The sequence below is a fragment of the Colletotrichum orchidophilum genome (assembly GCF_001831195.1).
Source record: "Colletotrichum orchidophilum strain IMI 309357 chromosome Unknown Scaffold_13.1, whole genome shotgun sequence".
Taxonomy (NCBI): Eukaryota; Fungi; Ascomycota; class Sordariomycetes; order Glomerellales; family Glomerellaceae; genus Colletotrichum; species Colletotrichum orchidophilum.
Genome location: NW_019172969.1, coordinates 429,154 through 447,538, shown reverse-complemented (window position 1 = coordinate 447,538; position 18,385 = coordinate 429,154). Strand labels below are relative to the sequence as shown.

General features: G+C 55.0%; 7 protein-coding genes across 7 annotated transcripts; 4 read left to right on the top strand and 3 right to left on the bottom strand.

Moving 5' to 3' along the window:
• Window positions 1-62: 62 nt before the first annotated feature.
• On the top strand, window positions 63-1,933 carry CORC01_02396 (FAD binding domain-containing protein; the record flags this gene model as incomplete). The annotated part of the gene is made up of 3 exons (XM_022614046.1): window positions 63-334; window positions 398-598; window positions 679-1,933. 3 exons carry the CDS (start codon window positions 63-65, stop codon window positions 1,931-1,933), a joined length of 1,728 nt encoding a protein of 575 aa, XP_022479544.1.
• Window positions 1,934-3,683: 1,750 nt separating this feature from the next.
• CORC01_02395 (uncharacterized protein) lies at window positions 3,684-5,265 on the bottom strand (the record flags this gene model as incomplete). The annotated part of the gene is made up of 5 exons (XM_022614045.1): window positions 3,684-3,899; window positions 3,950-4,353; window positions 4,406-4,934; window positions 4,998-5,025; window positions 5,087-5,265. 5 exons carry the CDS (start codon window positions 5,263-5,265, stop codon window positions 3,684-3,686), a joined length of 1,356 nt encoding a protein of 451 aa, XP_022479543.1.
• Window positions 5,266-6,664: 1,399 nt separating this feature from the next.
• On the bottom strand, window positions 6,665-7,067 carry CORC01_02394 (uncharacterized protein; the record flags this gene model as incomplete). The annotated part of the gene is made up of 4 exons (XM_022614044.1): window positions 6,665-6,691; window positions 6,758-6,839; window positions 6,892-6,923; window positions 6,972-7,067. 4 exons carry the CDS (start codon window positions 7,065-7,067, stop codon window positions 6,665-6,667), a joined length of 237 nt encoding a protein of 78 aa, XP_022479542.1.
• Window positions 7,068-7,438: 371 nt separating this feature from the next.
• CORC01_02393 (prefoldin subunit) lies at window positions 7,439-8,026 on the top strand (the record flags this gene model as incomplete). Its single annotated transcript, XM_022614043.1, has 3 exons — window positions 7,439-7,456; window positions 7,511-7,770; window positions 7,834-8,026. The coding sequence occupies 3 exons, from the start codon at window positions 7,439-7,441 to the stop codon at window positions 8,024-8,026; spliced, it is 471 nt and encodes a 156-aa protein (XP_022479541.1).
• An 822-nt stretch (window positions 8,027-8,848) lies between these two features.
• Window positions 8,849-10,721, top strand: CORC01_02392 (major facilitator superfamily transporter; the record flags this gene model as incomplete). Its single annotated transcript, XM_022614042.1, has 4 exons — window positions 8,849-8,906; window positions 8,961-9,157; window positions 9,209-9,622; window positions 9,684-10,721. 4 exons carry the CDS (start codon window positions 8,849-8,851, stop codon window positions 10,719-10,721), a joined length of 1,707 nt encoding a protein of 568 aa, XP_022479540.1.
• A 2,750-nt stretch (window positions 10,722-13,471) lies between these two features.
• Window positions 13,472-14,566, bottom strand: CORC01_02391 (uncharacterized protein; the record flags this gene model as incomplete). The annotated part of the gene is made up of 1 exon (XM_022614041.1): window positions 13,472-14,566. One exon carries the CDS (start codon window positions 14,564-14,566, stop codon window positions 13,472-13,474), a length of 1,095 nt encoding a protein of 364 aa, XP_022479539.1.
• Window positions 14,567-15,634: 1,068 nt separating this feature from the next.
• Window positions 15,635-15,814, top strand: CORC01_02390 (uncharacterized protein; the record flags this gene model as incomplete). Its single annotated transcript, XM_022614040.1, has 1 exon — window positions 15,635-15,814. The coding sequence occupies one exon, from the start codon at window positions 15,635-15,637 to the stop codon at window positions 15,812-15,814; it is 180 nt and encodes a 59-aa protein (XP_022479538.1).
• Between the last annotated feature and the right edge of the window lie 2,571 nt (window positions 15,815-18,385).

The window sequence follows — 18,385 nt, the reverse complement described above, 5'->3', positions numbered from 1 at the left end:
CCCTCTCCCTCAAGGCTCCAAAAGACTTTCTCCGTTCCGCTCCCTTCTTCAGCCCTGTCAAGATGAAGTCCTCCGCCGTCATCGCGACGGCGACCCTGGCCGCCGCGCCCTTTGCCGCCGCGAGCTTTCTCCCCAAGCGCGCCAGCAATGCTACCTGCCATTCTCTCCCCGGCGACGCCAGCTGGCCCGCCACGACGGCTTGGGATACCCTCAACACCACCGTCAGCGGCAAGCTCATCGCTACCGTGCCCATTGGCTCCGTATGCCACGACCCCAACTACGATGAGGCCGCCTGCACGGCGCTGCAAGACTCGTGGACTCTTCCTGAGACTCAGTGAGTTGAAAACCACTGTTTCCTTGATCTTGAATTGTACAGTCAAATACTAACATACATCAGCTTCCCCTCCTCCTCCTCCGTGATGCAGAGCTACTTCGCCAACCAGTCCTGCGACCCCTTCACGGACCGCACGCTTCCGTGCCTGCTCGGCAACTACGTCAACTACGCCGTCGAGGTGACGTCCGCCCAAGACGTTGTCGAGACCATTAACTTTGCGCGGAAGAACAATGTCCGATTCCTCGTCCGCAACACGGGCCATGAGTAAGTTTAAACCATACCCTCTTTTATGCTGAGCGCCCTCCCTTCCTATAAAGTATGCCCGCTCATCCGTTCGACCCCAGCCATCTTGGCCGCTCAACCGGTGCCGGAGCCCTTGCGGCGTGGACCCACAAGCTCAAGGAAATCACCGTGACCTCGTGGTCCGACGACCTCTGGTCCGGCCCCGCAATCAAGATGGGCGCCGGCGTTCTCGGTTACGAAGTTACCGAGGCCGGCAAGTCAGCCGGCCTCGTCGTGGTCGGAGGCGAGTGTCCTACTGTCGGTCCCGCCGGTGGCTACATCCAGGGCGGCGGCCACTCGGCACTCACGACCAACTTTGGCATGGCCGCCGACCAGACACTCGAGTTCGAGGTCGTCACCGCCGACGGCAAGATCGTCACCGCCTCCCGCACGGAGAACGCTGATCTCTTCTGGGCCCTCAGCGGCGGCGGCCCAGGCACCTTTGGCGTCGTCACCTCTGTCACTGTCCGCGCTTACCCCGACGCCACTATCGGCGGCGTCGGCCTCCAGACCGCGGCCTCTTACACGACCCAGGACAAGTGGTGGCAGATGCTCGACGCCTTCCACTCCCTCCTCCCCGGCATGACCGACCAGGGCGCCATGGTCGTCTTCCTCTACAGCAGCAGCATCTTCGCCATCAACCCACTCACGGCCTACAACAAGACGGCCGAGGAAGCTAAAACCATCCTCCAGCCCTTCCTCGACGTCCTTGCTAACCTCTCCATCCCTTACTCCTCCTCCGCCTCCAACTACTCGAACTACCGCGACCACTACAACAAGTGGATGGGCCCCCTCCCCTACGGCCACGTCGAGGTCGAGTCCTACAACTTTGGCTCCCGCCTCGTGCCCCGCTCCGTACTCACCGACACCGCCGCCCGCGCGAAATACGTCTCGGCGATCCGCTACGGCGCTGACAACCACGGTGTCCTCTCCGCCGGCGTAGCCCTCAACGCCACGGCGCCCGCTGGTGTCGACAACGCCGTGAACCCGCACTTCCGCAACGCCGCCATCCACGTGCAGTACTCGACGGCGTGGAGCAACGACCCGGCCGACTGGGACAAGATGAAGGCGGACCAGAAGACCATGACGGAGGACGTCATCCCGCCCATCGAGGCCGCCACGCCCGGGTCCGGAAACTACGTCAACGAGGTCGACTTCAACATCCCCGACTGGAAGGAGAAGTTCTTCGGGGCCAACTACGATAAGCTGCTGACTATCAAGAACAAGTGGGATCCCCAGGGCGTGTTTTACGCGCTCAAGACGGTCGGTAGTGATGCGTGGGATGTTGCTGCTGATGGGCGCATGTGTCGTGCATAATTTGTGATGATAATGGGGTTTAAAATCAGCGTCTAGGAGTTTTGCTGTGGGTTTTTGAGTACATATACATCTAATACAGACAAGGGCGCCGTATAAACGACCTCATTTATCTGGCTAATCATAGTTTGGCTTGAGATTTTCGTGATATGCAGCCAGTGATGCTCTCCAAAGCCGAGACTCGAGGTATTCAGAGTCTGATCGGGAGTTGAGGGTCTCAGACTCGTTCTGATCGCCAAGATCACCGAGATCTAACATCAATGTGACTAACCATGAACATCCAGGTCAACTCCCATCCGTCATTGTCATTAAGGCTGACTCTTCCCACTTCTGATTACGTGAGGGCCGCCCATCTCCTCCCCTGTCCTCCCCCGCCTCTGTCTCTGTCAGATCCGAGATGCGTAAGCTCTCCCACAACCAAACCAATTCAAACGCATCAACCAGCTTCTGGTCGCCTTGTGGGCTGTCAGAACCGATGAGAAGGCGGAGCAACAGTGCTCCACCTCTCCGTGTCTGCCTGGAGCCTGGTGAGAATGTCGGTATGCTTAACAGCATCGCAGCCTCCAATCCAAGCCCCCAACTCCCGGCAGCCTCGCTGGGCGTCGTCAAAAAGGGAGGGGGGCTGCTGACATGACGATGGCAGGACTAAACCAATTCATGTCATTGGCTGGAGCGGCGTGAGACAAAACTCGGGTGTAGGAGCCTTGGAGAGGAATAAAGAAGCTCGGGAATCCTTCTTTGCGACTTTCCTCCAATCTCTTGGAACGGTATTACGCACCTGCCTTACACGAAGCAACGTAATACGGGCGTGCATCGAAAATGAACTGTAGCTCATCATCCTCGTACTCGGAAAGCCTCCCTGCGTCCCTCACCCGACGCCTGTGTGCTCGTTGCTTCGAGCCGTACGAGTCCCAGCATGTCTGCTACCAATCACAGAAACCCCTGTGCCGGAGCGAAATGACGCGCCGTCAGTGTTGAAGTCGGGTTGGTAGGTACAGTACCGGCCAAGCGATTATCGGTGTCGGCGTTGGCTTACATGTAACCAGTAATGAACCCCGAGGGGAGTTCCGATGTGGTGAGCATCCCCGCTTCCTAGGTATGGTTTTACATTGACTAACTTTCTGTGATCAGGCCAAGAGAGGGACATCTGAGAGAGTAGAGCAATCGGCCTTACCAAGTAAGCACCTTAATAGTTCTTGCTATTGGTTTTGATTGTCGTACATATTGGGAGAACCGGGCAATAATTTCAGGAACCAAGTTGAATTATGCCTCATTAACGCATCTTTGAGCAGTGTCGCATCCTGCCTGTATACGGACCAGTGCATCCTTGGTCTGCCCATTTGTATTATCACAGTAACGAATTTCACTCTCATCGGTAGCCGCAAGGCCAAGTACTCATCAGCTTGGGTATTAACGTCTCATTCCGTATGTTTTTTTTTGTATCCCGGCCCCGAAAGTCATGCTGTGTATTGTACAAGCGTAATCCACGCGACCCAACACCGCCAGCCATGCCAACCGCCCAGAAACCAGAATAGGGGAACCGAATGCCTTGATTGTTCATAACAACATCCCTACCCATCCATTCCTTTACCAGCCTTGACACCTATCAAAGCCATTGTAGTAAATCACGTTGCGAAGGGCGTCGCCACGCCCCGGTCGTAATGCGCCGTCGCGTAACGCGCGACGCCGCGTAGGAATTGAGCACACCCAATGACCGCTGAGAGGCCAGAGAACGCCGCTGGACAGAGCGTCTCTATGACTCTTCAGTCCGGCGGGGTCCGCGCTGGGAGATGGAGCCGCCGCGCTGGCCACCACGTCCCCGGCCACGGCCGTCACCACGGTGTCCACGGCCGCGCCACTCGGCACGGCCACGTCCGCGGTAGCCTCCCTCACGATCGCCACGGCCGCGGTTGCGACCCTGGACCTGGTGGAAGCCGTCGTTGGGGTCGGCGGCAGCGGGAGTAGGGGTCTAAGGACAGTCAGTATTTTAGTCAGCCAGCACAACTCGTAGAGACATACCTCGGGTTGGGTCTCGTGATGCTCGGGCTGGTCATCAGCCCAGGACTGGGTGTTGGAAGCGGCAGCAGGGGTAGCCTCGACGCCAGTCTCGGTCTCTGTAGGATCGCGGGGAACAGAAACCCATTCCTGAGACAGCGACATGCTGTTATCGGCTGACTGGTCCCACTTCTCGCCAGCAGCGTTACCGGAGCCGCTGCCGATGTTTGCATTGGTAGGGATCTCGGTGACCGATTCCTCGGTCTGGCCGTTGGTGATGGCAACATCGCCAGCCTCAATCTCGTTCACGGTAGCATTGGCAATCGTCGGATCGGTAACGGCTTCCGTGGCCGCAGTCTCGGTCTCAGCGGACACAGGCTCGTCGTAAGGAGACTTGTAGGCCTTAGCAGCTGCCTTGACTTGGCCGACTAAAGAAGGTCAGCGCGGAATAGTTCATCAGATTGTAGGGATAGAGCTTACAGGTCGTATCGAGCAGCTCGCCGTTAACGCTGTACGTCTGCTCTTCGGTGCCGTCAATCAGCTTAAGCATGGTGGCGACCGCAGTGTCGTCACCCGTGTAGATGGCGAGCAGGACACCTTCCAGAGCGCGGTTCTCCTCATTAGCCTGGTCGGCATCCTCGGAGCGACGGGCGGCAGCCAGGCGAAGGAATTGTGACAGAGTGAGGAGCTTGCTGTTGATGCTCTTGCTAGAATCACCATCCAGCTGGGCCTTCACCTCGGCGACGGCAGCGGCCTTCTCCTTCTCCAGCTTCTCGGCAAAAGCCTTCTCGAGCTCTGCCTTCTCGGCCACGGCACGAACGCGGTATTCCTGGTCGATCTTCTTGTACTGGGCCATCTGCTCCTCGTACTGGGTGATCTGTGCCTGCAGGGCAGGTTTTTTCAGGTACTGCGCCTTCTGGTCGGCATTGATAATGCGAGCTGCGACGAGGTCATCGAGGGACTTGCCGGCGTTCTCTGCAATCAGGTTGTCGATCTTTGAGGCATTGGTCTGGTGGGCGGGAAGTTAGCTTATGAACCTTGTCACAGAGAGGGGTAAAGGGCAGGCACGAACAAGCTTCTTGTTGGTGTTGCGGATGTTCCTACGGGGGGCAATTAGCACACGATCAATGGGGGAAGCTCCAACCATAGACAACAACGCACTTCTGGATCTCGCGAATGTATGCAGTCTCGCCGGACTCGTCAGCGGCGTCAGCCTTCTCGGGAGCGGGAGAGGCAGTGGGAGCAGGGGACTCGGTGCGCTCGGCGGCCTTGGCCTTCTTCTTCTTGGCCGACTTGGATTCGGCTTGGACCGCGGGGTTCTGAACGGGTGAGGCGGCCATATCGAAGCTTGGGAGGAGCGCAATCAACAGGGTCAGGGTCGCGTGAGCTTGGATGCGAATTTTCCAGGTGTAGTGGTGGCCGGCTACGGGCAGAGAGCGCGCAGGTGAGATGGAAGTTAAACAAACTCGTTGAGAGTAAGGTATGGTAGGATGTGCAATCGTAGGAGGAAGTCCTAGGATCGAAGAAAGATACTCAGAGGAGAGGCGTTATGATGGGGAAAGTTTATGGTGAGGTTGTTGGAGAGTCGAGGCGGATGTGCAGGTTTTCGGAGGATCAAATTTGGAGGTTCACGGAAGATGACACTCAAGCTCGTAGACGGCAGGCAGGCAGCTCGGGCAGACCGCAGGCAGTGGAGGGACACTGTCGGCCGGGAGAAGGTACCTATTCGGCGGGGGGTTCAGGCGTTCAGGCGTGATCCAATCTGAGAGTGGATTCTAGGAGCCGGAAGCATCCCTGCCGCCAGGCTCCTTTCCCCTTAGGTTCCCCTTCCCCTTCCCCTAAAACCCCTGCGTCCACTCCCCCGCCGGGGTTCTAGAACTGGTCAGAAGAAAAGGTACATTCACTTGTACTGAGGTGGAATTTGGGATGGATGCCGGTACTCAGGCACCTCGAAAAGGCATTCTTCGGTTTCAATGGCTGGCATGTTCTCTCTGTCATCCTCCTCTCCAATAGCTCTACGATAGTGTTCTAGCAACCTCCTTTGAGCCGCTGTCGCAGATACTGATTCATCGTCTAACAGCTCGCGACAACATTGCCTTTTGTGCCTATCCGTACTGGCCCTCCTTGTTCGGATGACGTACCGGACGGGGCCTCTCAGCCTTGTATGGAAATAGCCGGCTCTCTCAGGGTAGGTCTGTGTTCATGTCCGCAGTAATCCGCTTCCGCCAGCCTCTCAATGGCCGAGAATGATTGCCAAACCGCTTTGCGTCTGCGAGAATCACCCGTGCCATCGATAGTAACGAATCAATCCAATGCAGATCGCCAAGTTTGCATCGACCAGGGCGTTGTAGACATTCAAATGTCGACGAGGCCCCCGGCCGATGCAGTTCAGACGAACGAGCCACTGAGCACCAACGCCTGGCTCCTCCAACCATTGCGTGCCGACCCAATGAACGAAATGGTACCCAGCATAAGGCGAGACTCCAAAGTCCTACTGTGTTCCGTCAAAAGCAAATACCCAAGCCTCGCAGTTGCGAGGAGCTTATTGGGTCTGCTCTCGATTGATCCCTTCTACACCAGGCATACTGTATTGTCCCTGATCGTTTTTTGACCACATCAGGATGGCGTTCTGGCTCATTCAGCCCAGTTGATACCATTAAAAACCTGAGGTGATGAGGTTTACAGCCATGTGAACGTCTCGAGTCGCTTCGGGAAATCTGATGTGGATGAACTAGGGCTTCAACCTCGGAACTTGGTCAGAGTGTCCTGTTAAACATTTCGTTAGCCTCCCGATACATTTGATCATGAATCTAGTGTGTTTGGGCAACGTACGGAGGTCACCTTCTTGACGCTCCGGGCCGTGATACCCCTTTCGCCAGACTTCTTGGATTCAATGGCGGCCTCTTTGACCAATCTATCAGAGAGTCAATATCGAAAGGTGCCAAGACATCGTGCTAATAGCTTACGTCTGCATAAACAACACGTAGTCGAGATAGATCTAGCAGGTGGTCAGCGGGGCGTCCCAGGCGCGCGGTCAGCGACTAACCATAACGTCCACATTCTTGCTGAGGTTGCAATTTGAATGGGCCTTGATGATTTTCTTGACGGTCCCGCGCGGGTATGCCTTCTGACCGGGTGCCATTGCGAGCAGTTGCAAGCTGTGTGTAGCGGGTGGTGATGGTCGAGATCGCAGTCGCAGGACTGCGGTGTCGCGTGCGTGCGTGCTGTCGCGGCTCGGTGTCGCGGCTCGGTGAGACGTTGCGGTGTGGTGGTGGTGGGGAGCCTTTGTTTTGTTTGGCACAGGCCAGCGGCAGTTCCCGCGGTGAAGACACCTTGATTGAACCTCCCCCGAGAGTGGGGCAGTATATGACCCCTCCGCACTGTGTCGCGTCACTGTGACCCTCCTTCTGAGCTTTTTGGGAGCTCCAGCGCTGAGGCAGTCTTCCTGCTCCAAGCAGCTTGGAACACCATCGTTGAACACCACGCAACACGTCGCCGCCACAAATTATCAAGATGTTGTCACGGCGCATGGTATGTCAGACGTGCCGGGTGGCTCACGGTTCACGCTAACAACATCGCTCGCAGCTCACAAAGGCGGACGAGGAGTCCGTCGGCGACGAGGTCGAGGTGAGAAGGGAGGACCAGGACAAGATCAACAAGTTCAGTCGCCTGCATCAGCGCGAACTCATAATCGAGGAGGAACTCAAGGACAAGAGCGTCAGTCAGATCCCTACCGTTCGACAAGCGACATCATCTAATGTTTCCGTGCCTTTGCAGAAAGAGAAGGAAGAACTCGACGATCTCAGCACAGAATTGGAGCTCGCCGACGAAGACGAGACAGTACCGTATGCACTCAAGAAAAGAACCCCGATGAAGCGCCGAAGGACTATACTAACAATCGACGACAGATACAAGATCGGCGACGCTTACTTCCACGTATCACAGCCTCAAGCAATAGAGATGCTCGAACAGGCATCGACCAAGATCGAGGAGGATGTTGAAGGGTTGGAATCGAAGCTGGAAACAATCAAGGAGGAGATGAACCAACTGAAGGTTGAGCTGTACGCCAGATTCGGAAAGAGTATCAACCTCGAGACATGAAAAAATATAATCGAGAACGGGACTCAACTTCATCGTACGTCGCATCGCCGGTTCAAGTCGCACACACTCAGAGAAACTCAATTCCGTTGCCAAAGTTAGGAGGAATGTTTTTCCGTCGTTGCGGAAGTTGATGCGACTAGGAGCGATCTGTGGAGAGTCGTCTAAAGTTCCTCGCCGGTAGCTGCACAGTCTTTGGACAGCGCATCTATCCTCAGATGCAGCGGCGCATTCCACTAGCGGTGGCGTCTTGTACCGGTGACGGCATCTTTGTCGCTGTGACGAAGCGCGGCAGTCGATGGCGCTATCGCAAATACAAATGACCTCTGTGGAGGGGCAGCACGGAGATGCGGCGGGAAAGTACATCGCCGCGCCGCGGCCGGATAAGCGGCCCTCGAATACCAAGTGGGTCTTGCGGTTCGGCTCCGATGTCTATGACAAACCAATGGCGACACACGCCCTTCTTCCTCCTTAGTTTCCCCCTTCCCCTCATCAGCCGCGGACGGGGATAAGGCTTCGTCTTTTGTCTCTTACACCCGGCCAGTCAGGAATGCTTCTCGGTTGCTAAATTATGAAAAGATGGTGGGAACGAGGATTAGACCGGCTCGGTCCACAAGGGTGATCGGCCACATGCAGCGCGCAGTCACCGATTATCGGGCATCTAGTATCTGGGGCCGTTTTTCCTTGGACCATTATTCATCCATTTCCGTATTTGACGGCCACCCTCACCCACATTCGCACACTTGGCCCTCCCCTCGTGTCTCTTGAGATGGAGCTCCAACACAGAACCACACCCGCGTTCCAATCCGCTGCTCACGGTCCGCCATGGCTACCCCAAGCGAACCCACGGAGGACGCAGTCGATAGCCTGCCATACTTGCAGCGTGAGCATCCCCCATGGTCAGTAGCCCTCATCAGTAAGGTGTAACATTCCATAGGCAACAGGTCCTCTCTATCGGAGGCGGTGAGAAGGATAGGTGAAGATGATGCCCGCGAAAGATACGAGGCTTGTGCCGAAGAGCAGGGTCTTGAGGAAAAGAAGATAGCCGGCCCCAGCTCATCGAGTGATGAAGATGAGCAGACGATAATATCTTGGGAAGACAGTGACCCAGAGAACCCATACAACTGGTCACATGTATATTCTTCCGATCTCACGCTGCCAGACCCAGAAACTAACGAGCCGCAGACCAAAAAGTTCCTGATCCTTTGCCTAACCATGATGCAAGTTATTAACAGCACAATGGGGTCAGCCCTCCCATCCAACGCGATCCCATTCATCACCGCCGAATGGGGCATTACGAACGAGCAGCAGCAGGTCTTACCCATCTCCGTTTTCCTCATCGGCTACGTTTTCGGGCCTGTGGTCTGGGCACCTCTCAGCGAGCATTTTGGTCGAAGGATGTTGACCATCATAACCTTTGTCATGTTCACCATCTGGACTATGGCTTGTGCCCTCGCACCCAACTGGCCTGCATTTCTCTTCTTCCGCTTATTTACCGGCGTCTTCGCCAGCTCACCCATCGCTATCGTGGCCGGTATTCTTGCCGACATCTACGGTGACACCGAGACCCGCGGCCGCGCAATGACAGCCTTCATGGTCGTAAGTCATCCTGGTGACTCCCCGATATTCACTTACAAAGAAGACTTGCTAAACCTCGTAGACAACCACCTTTGGCCCCCTCTTTGCCCCAATCGTCTCTGGCTTCTGCTCCACAACAATAGGTTGGCGCTGGTCCTTCTGGGTGGCCCTCATCTATGCCGGCTTGACCCTCGTTCCGATCCTCCTTCTCCCCGAGACATACGCGCCCATCCTCCTGCTTCGACGTGCACGAAAAATCCGCAAGCTAGATCCCTCAGCCGCGGTCATTGCGCCCCGCGAGATGGAGAGCACCGACTTCAAGCACATCGCAACGGTCGTCCTGACCCGTCCTGTACGCATGATCATCTTCGAGCCAATCGTCAGCTGCACCTGCGCCTACCTGGCCCTGGTCTACACAATCTTTTACATGTCGTTCCAGGCCTTCCCCATCATCTTCCAGAAGCTGTACGGCCTTTCGCCAGGAGTTGCTGGACTAGCCTATCTACCCATAGGCGGCGGCGCCCTGCTCGTCGTACCTATCTTTCTAGGCTGGGAGCAGGGTCATCTTCGCGCTCAGCGTAATGGCCATACATGGGCAAAACGAGAGGAGTTCCGCCGTCTCCCGCTGGCTTGCGTCGGCGGGCCCTTATTCTTCGTCTCTTTATTCTGGCTAGGCTGGTCTTCGAGAGAAGGCGTCAGTTTCGTTGCACCCATGCTTGCGGGTATCCCTTTCGGAATGGGTTTCATGCTCATCTTCATCGCCTTGCTCAACTACCTCACCGACGCCTACGAGATATTCGCAGCCAGCGCCAATGCGGCCGCCTCGACTAGTCGATCTCTGCTCGCCGTTGTGTTGCCGCTGGCGACGACGCGCATGTTCAATAAACTCGGCATTGCAGGTGCTTGTAGCTTGCTTGGTGGCTTCAGTGCCATCATGTGCATCATCCCGTTCATCTTTATTTGGAAGGGTGAACAGATCCGAGAGGGGTCACGGTTTTGCAACGCGCTCAGAGAGAGGAAAGCCGAGATGCAGAGGAAAGTTGATGAGCAGAAGCAAAGAGAGGAGGCGAGGAGGGTCAGATTGAGGAATAATTCAGGGGGCCGTAAAGAGGAGGTTTGAGTGGTATGGGCCATGAAGTGAATGAATTCGATGAAGAGGAGGGTTAGGTTGATTCATCCATACCAGAGTTGGAAGCCCTGTCACAGGAGAGGCATGAATACCGTCAATGGAGTCGCATACGGAGAGTTGGTAGTAGACAGGGGTTGTCAATGATCTCTAGGAGTGAGACAGTGTCATCCTTTCTGCATACCTAGGATGGACCATACGGCCATTTCATCAAAAGTTCACATTCTCCCAGCAGAGATTCGATCAAGGCGGTTTTGGGGGGCGAAATAGCATTTACGGTGAGGCAGGGCTGAACGCACTTGTCCCTCCCAGAAGGAACGGAAACTGGCCACATCACTGATGCCGGTCAACAATAGCAAAAGTCCATGACACACAATACAATTTGCATCATACCCCAGAACTCCTGTCTCTATCATACCAGAAGTTTCCATGCTTGAAAACAAGACGGAATACCACATCAGAAGAAGTCCACGTCACGAGCTTGCTCCTCCAAGGCTTTATTCTAACTTCGCCACACGACTTGACTCCCTCCACATCTTCTTTCATGGAGTTCTATCATCAAGACGCGGGGTGACAAGTGGAAATTACTGTCTTGGCCAGGCTTTCCTCATGTCGAAGTGTTTACAAAGCGTCGCGTAACAGAGTGAGCCTCTCATCAATGCTGGCGAACCGTTCGAGGAGACTTACCGGGGGAACGATAGTCCCTCTCAGCTCCAAAGTTGAGGGTCGACTCATTGGTCAAAGTGACCAAGTGAAAAACAAAAGGAGCACTGCATAGAGTTCTCAAAGGACAATGACACAATTCTCAATACCTATTTCGTTGAATGGGAAATTCCGTAAAGTTTGATTAATAAATAGTGACAGAAGTTTACTTGGAGATTTACATTTAATTGATGAGACTACGTTTTGGGACTAGTATTCCGATTAGCTTTTGAGGCTATCTACGAGGTCCTCGCATACGATTGGCGGAGTGCCTGAGGCGAAGTCAACTTGTCCGGGCTCCAATAACCTTAAAGAATGTTCTGCTTCGAACAAACACAATCGGTATGCTAGGCACTTTTCATAGATTTCACTTCGCTTCATTACTAAATCGGAGCGTTTAGCACTTAAAAAAAAAGGTACATCCTATCACACAGCAAGTCCAGCGAGTATTATCCTACGATCCTCGATGGTAAGCCGTGGACCAACTAAGGTTATGAGGGCATTGGACCTGGGTTCCTAGGGTCGTGCCGTACTTAAGGTACTCTAGGTCAGCACTTTCAACCTCATAGCCTAGCTAGCTCGAGCCTCTATCACTTCCACCCGTATATCCTCGCGGAATAGTGGACTGACATGGCTAAACGTTGTTGGCCGGGGTGCTGGTGGGGAGATTAATTCGGGCATCCTCAAAGAGATGCTTTACCTGCACGGTCCCTTCAGACAGCGTAGTGCTATACCTGGCGACCGAAGTCTTCAGAGATCACGGACTCACAATTTCGTGAACATTCAGTGGTGGTGGAACAATCAGAGGGCTTAAATAGGCTGGCAGAGGCAAAGCCAGTCCCAGCCAGGTACCTAAGAGCTCGTCATACTCCCCGGCGGACGGGTTTTCCGAGCAATGGAGTTCGTTTCCCCTCTGAGATCCCTACGCCACTGTGCGCCTCACGCTCGTCTAAGGAGCCGCTCTACCTACCAAGTTGTGGTTATCAAAGTGACTGAGTTGTTACTGTTACATTTAACGTGACGGGGGAAGGATTGCGATCATCCCATTTACCGCCTCACCACACACGTAAACTTCTCAGCTATCAAGCACTCTCATGGTGCACCGAGGAGGCCTGCCTCGCATCATCTAGCTACTCACGGCCCGGACGCCACCAGAACGGAAGCCAGTAAGACTTTATGACCAATACACATGACCTTTGGAGCGACGTTTACAGCTGACGCTCACTTCAAATAGAAAACAAAACAGTGGAGGGCGCACTACACAAGTCAGGTCTGGAAAGGAACGAATCTTGTTGGTCAATGATGAGCATCGTGGGCAAAAAAAGTTACAAGGTCATCCACAAAATATTGGTCTTCCTGGTAGGTTAGTAGCCAGCAACATGGCCTTACAAGCCAAATCTCATCCCATGTCGTCTCAAGTTTCACAAGCAGTCGAAAGAAAGTTGAAATAAACTTCCGTTGTTTCAGCAGAGGAAAAACGTCTCCTCAATCAGACCAGGGGACGGAGACTTAAAACGTCGCACCAAACCTCATCCCCATTTTGACACTATTTGACCAAAGTCTCGTCGAGTAAAAAGTATATACACAAAGAATTGAAAAAAAGAGTTTTCTGGATTTTTGTGGCTTTCGCCAAAGGCAAAATAAAAAAAATCTTGTTTAGTCCCCAACGACCCGCTACGTGAATGCAATGATGCCGTTGTTTCCCAAAGAAACCCAAGAAACAAACATGCTTTGACCACCAGACAAAAAGGACAACCCTCGCAGAGGTGTCTCACTTTTGCTTTCCCGTCTAAAACAGAGGAAAAGAAGAACACCACACCATGAAAAAGCAGGCAGGACCGAAACATAAAGTGCGAGTTCATTGTATTTCCCCCCCGGCTCGAGTTGTTTTGTACAAATACTTCGCTTTATTTTCACCCCAAGAAGTGTATACAAGACAAAAGTGTAAGAAGGATAAGAATGTGTTTCTTCATGAATCATAGATTCTTCTCATAACCAAATATAGCTTGACATGCGGGGGGGAATCAATCTACATCAAACACTTAGAAGAGCTTGTTGGAGCGCTTGGCGTAGCCGGTAGGCTTGGCGGCGCCGCTGGGGACGGTGCCGTTGGTAGGGTAGGGGGCAACAGTGACGGTGGTGGAAAGGGTAACAACGTCCTCGTCGGCGGGGCAGTCGTCCTCATCGTCATCGTCGTCCTCCTCGGCGGGGCACTCATCGTCGTCACCGGCATCAGCGGTGGTAACGGGGGCCTCAGCGGAGACGGTCAGGCTAGCGGAGGGTGTGGCAGCGGGGGCAGAGCCACCGATGGTAACGTAGACAGTGGAGGCGGGAATGGTAACGGTCACGGCCGAGGGGCAAGCGCACTGGCCGTCAGCGCCGAGGGTACCGCTGGGGGAAGCGGACCCGGGGGTGGCACCGGGGCGCTTGATGGTGACGGTGCGGGTACCGGTAGAGGTGGCAGTGGTGGTGGTAGTAGGCTCCTCGGCGGCGGCAGTGGCAGAGCCAGCGGGCTTGGTGATGACGATGGTGGACTCAATGGTGGTGGGGATAGCGGTGGTGACGACGGAAGCGGTGGAGCCCTTGCCGACGGTCATGGTAAGGGTCTTGGTCGAGATGATCTCGGTGACGGTGGTCTCGACATCGCCATCCTCAGCGGGGCAATCATCATCCTCATCGTCGCCGCCAGCGGAAGGCGGGCTGGTGACAGTGGCGTCCTGAGCAGAGTTGGTGAAACCGGTGGACAGGGGAACGGAGGGAGCGGCGGTAGGAGTGGCAATGACGGGAGCGGTGCGAGTAGAGCCCAGGAGACCGCCGGTGGAGTGCTGCTGGATGATTGACTTGGAGATGCCGGCGGCCTCGGTGACGGGGCAGACGACCTCGGTCAGGACAACGACGTTGGTGACGACGAAGGTGGCGAGGTCAGAGGCGGAGAGGGTGCCGCTGCGGGCAGGGCAGTTGGTGATTGTAGGGGCGCAAGAGGTGACGGTAGCAACCTCGGTGACCTGGACGGTGAGGGTGGTGTAGCCGGCGGGAGCGGTGGTGTTGTCGCGGCGCCAGTGGAAGTGGCGGGGCTGGAAGCCGGAGGCGCTGGCGAGCGAGGCCATGAGGCCGACGGCGGCGATGGAGGACTTCATTTTGAAAGTTGTGTATAGGTTGGGTCCAACGACTCTTCAGATATCTTCCCAAGGGTAGATGGTGCTTGTTCGGATCGGGGATCGTAAAAGGGGCGAAAGATCAATTTCGCCGGGGAGGTTTCTCAACGTGTTGGCTGCAAGACACAGTTTGCGCAAATGAACGTATGGTATACTCGACAGAGAGCTTGGGTGAGGCTGAATGAATGGAATGTGTCCGAAGACTGACAACGAAAGACTGTGCGGTGGAGAGAGAAAGGCGAAAAGTGCAAGCAAAAGGCAGGAAGGGCGAGAAGATATTAAGAAGGGGAGAGGGAGGTCAGAGTCCTTTTAGCCCGTGGATCCGCCCATGGTGGACGTACATGGGAGCCTGGAGGGACGTGGACATGTGGATAGGATCGAAATCCTCGAGGAGGGTGGACTTGGTGGAGGGGGGTGGGAGCCACATTGGACCGTGGGCCCTTCATCTTGGAGGGCGATGCACCATGGGCCGCCATGAGAGGGCGACGCCATGGACATTGGGATTGCAGGTCCAGGGCCCGGCCGAGACCAGCTGCGCTTGCAAGGCAGGCCCAGCTTGCCAGCGCAGCGAGGGGAGAGGGACTTACGGAGTACGGAGAACGGAGTAGGTAGTCAGAGAGAGTGAGCAAGGCATCGTGTGCCTGGCAAGGTACTTTGTCGCGGTTCGGCGGCGTAGGCGCATCGCACCGCATTAGGGGTGGACCGACTGGGGCCAAACGCTTGCTTGGCCCACATGGGATCATTGGGATGACATGGATGTCAGGGAAGTGTGCCTTACAAGGTACTCCGTAAGGTAATGTAGTGTGAGGGTGAGCAGGAGGCAGATGGCAGGACGCGCGGGACTAGTCCGGCACCAAACAAGAGAGAGATAGGATGGCGGGATGGTACCTCGGGCTGATGTGAGTGAGTGAGGGCCGGAAAGTGAGTGGGCAAGTGAAGGTGAGAGAGAAAGAGTCACTTGGGTGAGAAACTGAGAGAGCGAGTGAGGTGAGGGTGTGGTGTGTGTGTGTGTCGTTGGGAGGAGGCACGGAGTGGAGATGCACGGATGAGATGGGAAAGAGACAGGATGACGGTACCGGGGGGGTCATCAAGGACCCTTGCTCGATGATCCAGGGGTACGAAGAACCGCTTCCCACCTTAGGAAGCTGGGCTAAGGCAGAGGCCAACTACCTAGCGGCCACCGCACCGCTTGCCGCACAGCCCTCGGCTCTTGCATGGGGCGAGAGATGAAGCCGCCTTTATTCCCCCCTCTTCCCTCTCAAGGAGTTGAGCGTCAAACCCACAGACGGAGCCCTCTCCATTCAAAGACAGGAGTGAGAGGACTCCACCTGCACCGGTGATGACAGCAGCCTGGGTGGCATTCGACGACGACGACGACGACGACAACGACAAACCTGTGTGAGTGATTATGAGTTTGCAATGATGTTTGAGTTGGGTAGCCGGTGTTCGACGGGAGAGGACCAGGGCCAGGTGGTTGAATTATTCGCAAGATGCAAGATGTGAGGTGTAAGTGTGTAAAGGGCAAGTAGGAATGGTAAGGTAGCACGACCGTTGATGTTGACTCCTTTTCCGACCTTTGTTTTTTTTTTCCAAGCTACGGCTGGACGTTGTGTTTCCCCTTGCCGAAACAGGGAAAGTCCTGGGTGGCGCTCCGCACCACCTGTCAGCCCGTCGTTGTCGTGCTCGCACCTGCCCATCGTCCTGGGTTTGCCAGTTGTCACCGCACTCTTGGCCGGATTACCCCTGTCGGCCCAACCCTTGCCATCCCGCTCTCCATATGCAGGTACCGCCAAACATGAGACACAAGCGTGGCCAATCGTCTGGATCCAGCCCATCCACACCAGGCGGAATCCCAGTCCAGATCGCGGCGACAGGCGCCCAGCCACCCCTGGCTTTTGGCGAGGGTCCCTGCGATAAGGTAGGTACTTTACGGATACCTTGCTGATCAATTTAATGAAAGATGTGATTGTGGATTTCATGGGACCATATCCGTACCTACGGATGTTCGTACCTTGCTACTGTGCTACAGTATAGATGCGTACGTGGTAGGTGGGAAATGAGAGAACATGCACTCACTCGCGTTTGTTTGCTACCCGTATCCCTATTGAGTCTATTGAGTGTGTGAATCTTCTTCCATTGCATCTTTACTGCTTCTTTGCATATGCATGCCGACGACAGCGCAAAAGTGGTCCAGCCCTCTCACCACCTTCTACGGTCTACCTTACGGATAGATCTCTTGCGGATCCAGTCAGTGGAGAGCGTAGAGAGATTGTTTGCTTAATCATCAATCGCGCGCGCGGGCTGCTTTCTTTCCTTGCTGTTCTTGCATCATGCCGAGTTCATGGCCTACTATGCGTTATGTACAGGTCGACAGCCCCCATCCCCAACCTGTATCCCGGCTTGTTCATTTTGTTTTTCATTGAGAGACCATAAAAACGGTGGAGATGGCCTGTTGGCCGTTGCCGCTGTCCCGTCCGCGGTCCCGAACCATGGACTTTAAGCCCTACACTACACAGGAACAGCTCGACGTGGGATTTTTGTGTAAGACCATGGGCCACTGTATGCCGTACGACAGTCAGACATACGAGTATCCGTCCGTATGCACGCACGGTCCAGTCGTCGTTCGTATGCGTCCAACCCAATCTGTGCGCATCATCTGCAAAGCTTCGGTCGACGGTGACAGACGCAACAGACCGCTAACCGACTGACCGACAGTTGGCTCAAGCTCGTGTCTGTATTTGGTCAACACTATCCGTACCTACCACATCGTATTCTCGCAGAAACGGCGATGCAAGTCTCAGAAATACCTACCTACCTAGCCAGCCGACCGTTGCATCAATCTGTTAGATTCTGTTTCCAATTTCTCCGTAGCTTGCCGTTCTTTCCCCTCACTTGAGACCCCAGCCACCTCTCCTTCTCTTTCCTCTACGAATAGGCTCTCACCGTTCATCTTTCATTGCTCATCCGGTTTAGCGCCGAAAGCCAACCAACGGCACATTGATAAATACGGCGGTTAAGTCTGATCCGGCGGCGCCAAACCAGAGTGAGCCACAAAAGGGCTAAAAATGAATCCGCCATGAGGGACTGCCGCTTAGCCGGAGGTCCGTCTGCTTGACGTGTGGTCGTGTACTCCGTAGCCCCGTAGCGTATTGGTCTGCTGTTGCGAAATCAACCAACCTACCTCGATAGAGTCACTTTAGCGACCGACCTTAAACCCACTTAACCTTAGGCTGACTGTTTTGACCGTGCGCATCTTGATATGACATGAGGAGAGGTGAGACGAACTATTCGTAGACGCGCTGGGGGGGGGAAAAGTTGTTGTAGTACTGGATGAGTAACGGATGATGAGCGCGCCGCCCGCGCGATGGCTGACTTTACGCTGCCGCCGAAACGATAGCCAGTCGATCCCTCTTGCGCCCCTATTTGCATGTCCTGTGCCTGTCGCCGGCCTACCTTACCGCTCACCGTAAATCCTTATCGGGAGCCCTGCCCTACGAAAATCCACATTGTTTGTGGTAAGTGTCAGTGACGTAACAGAAGACTGCACATCTCGATATGTACCAGTTCCGTTCCAGTGCAAGAGCACCAGCTGCCCCTGTTGCGACTTGACCCCTTCCCTGGGGGATATGGTAACCAAATGTGCGTCGGGAATAGTCCGATGAAGCTTGTCGATAGTGACATCTTTCAGTCGTGTTCAAATGTTGTATCAGGCTCCGTAGCTGGGGGTCGGGAGGGGAACTTCGAAGCAGAGGAGAAAATAATGAAGAGGAGCGGCAGTGCGTCGGCTGGCTTCATCCCCTC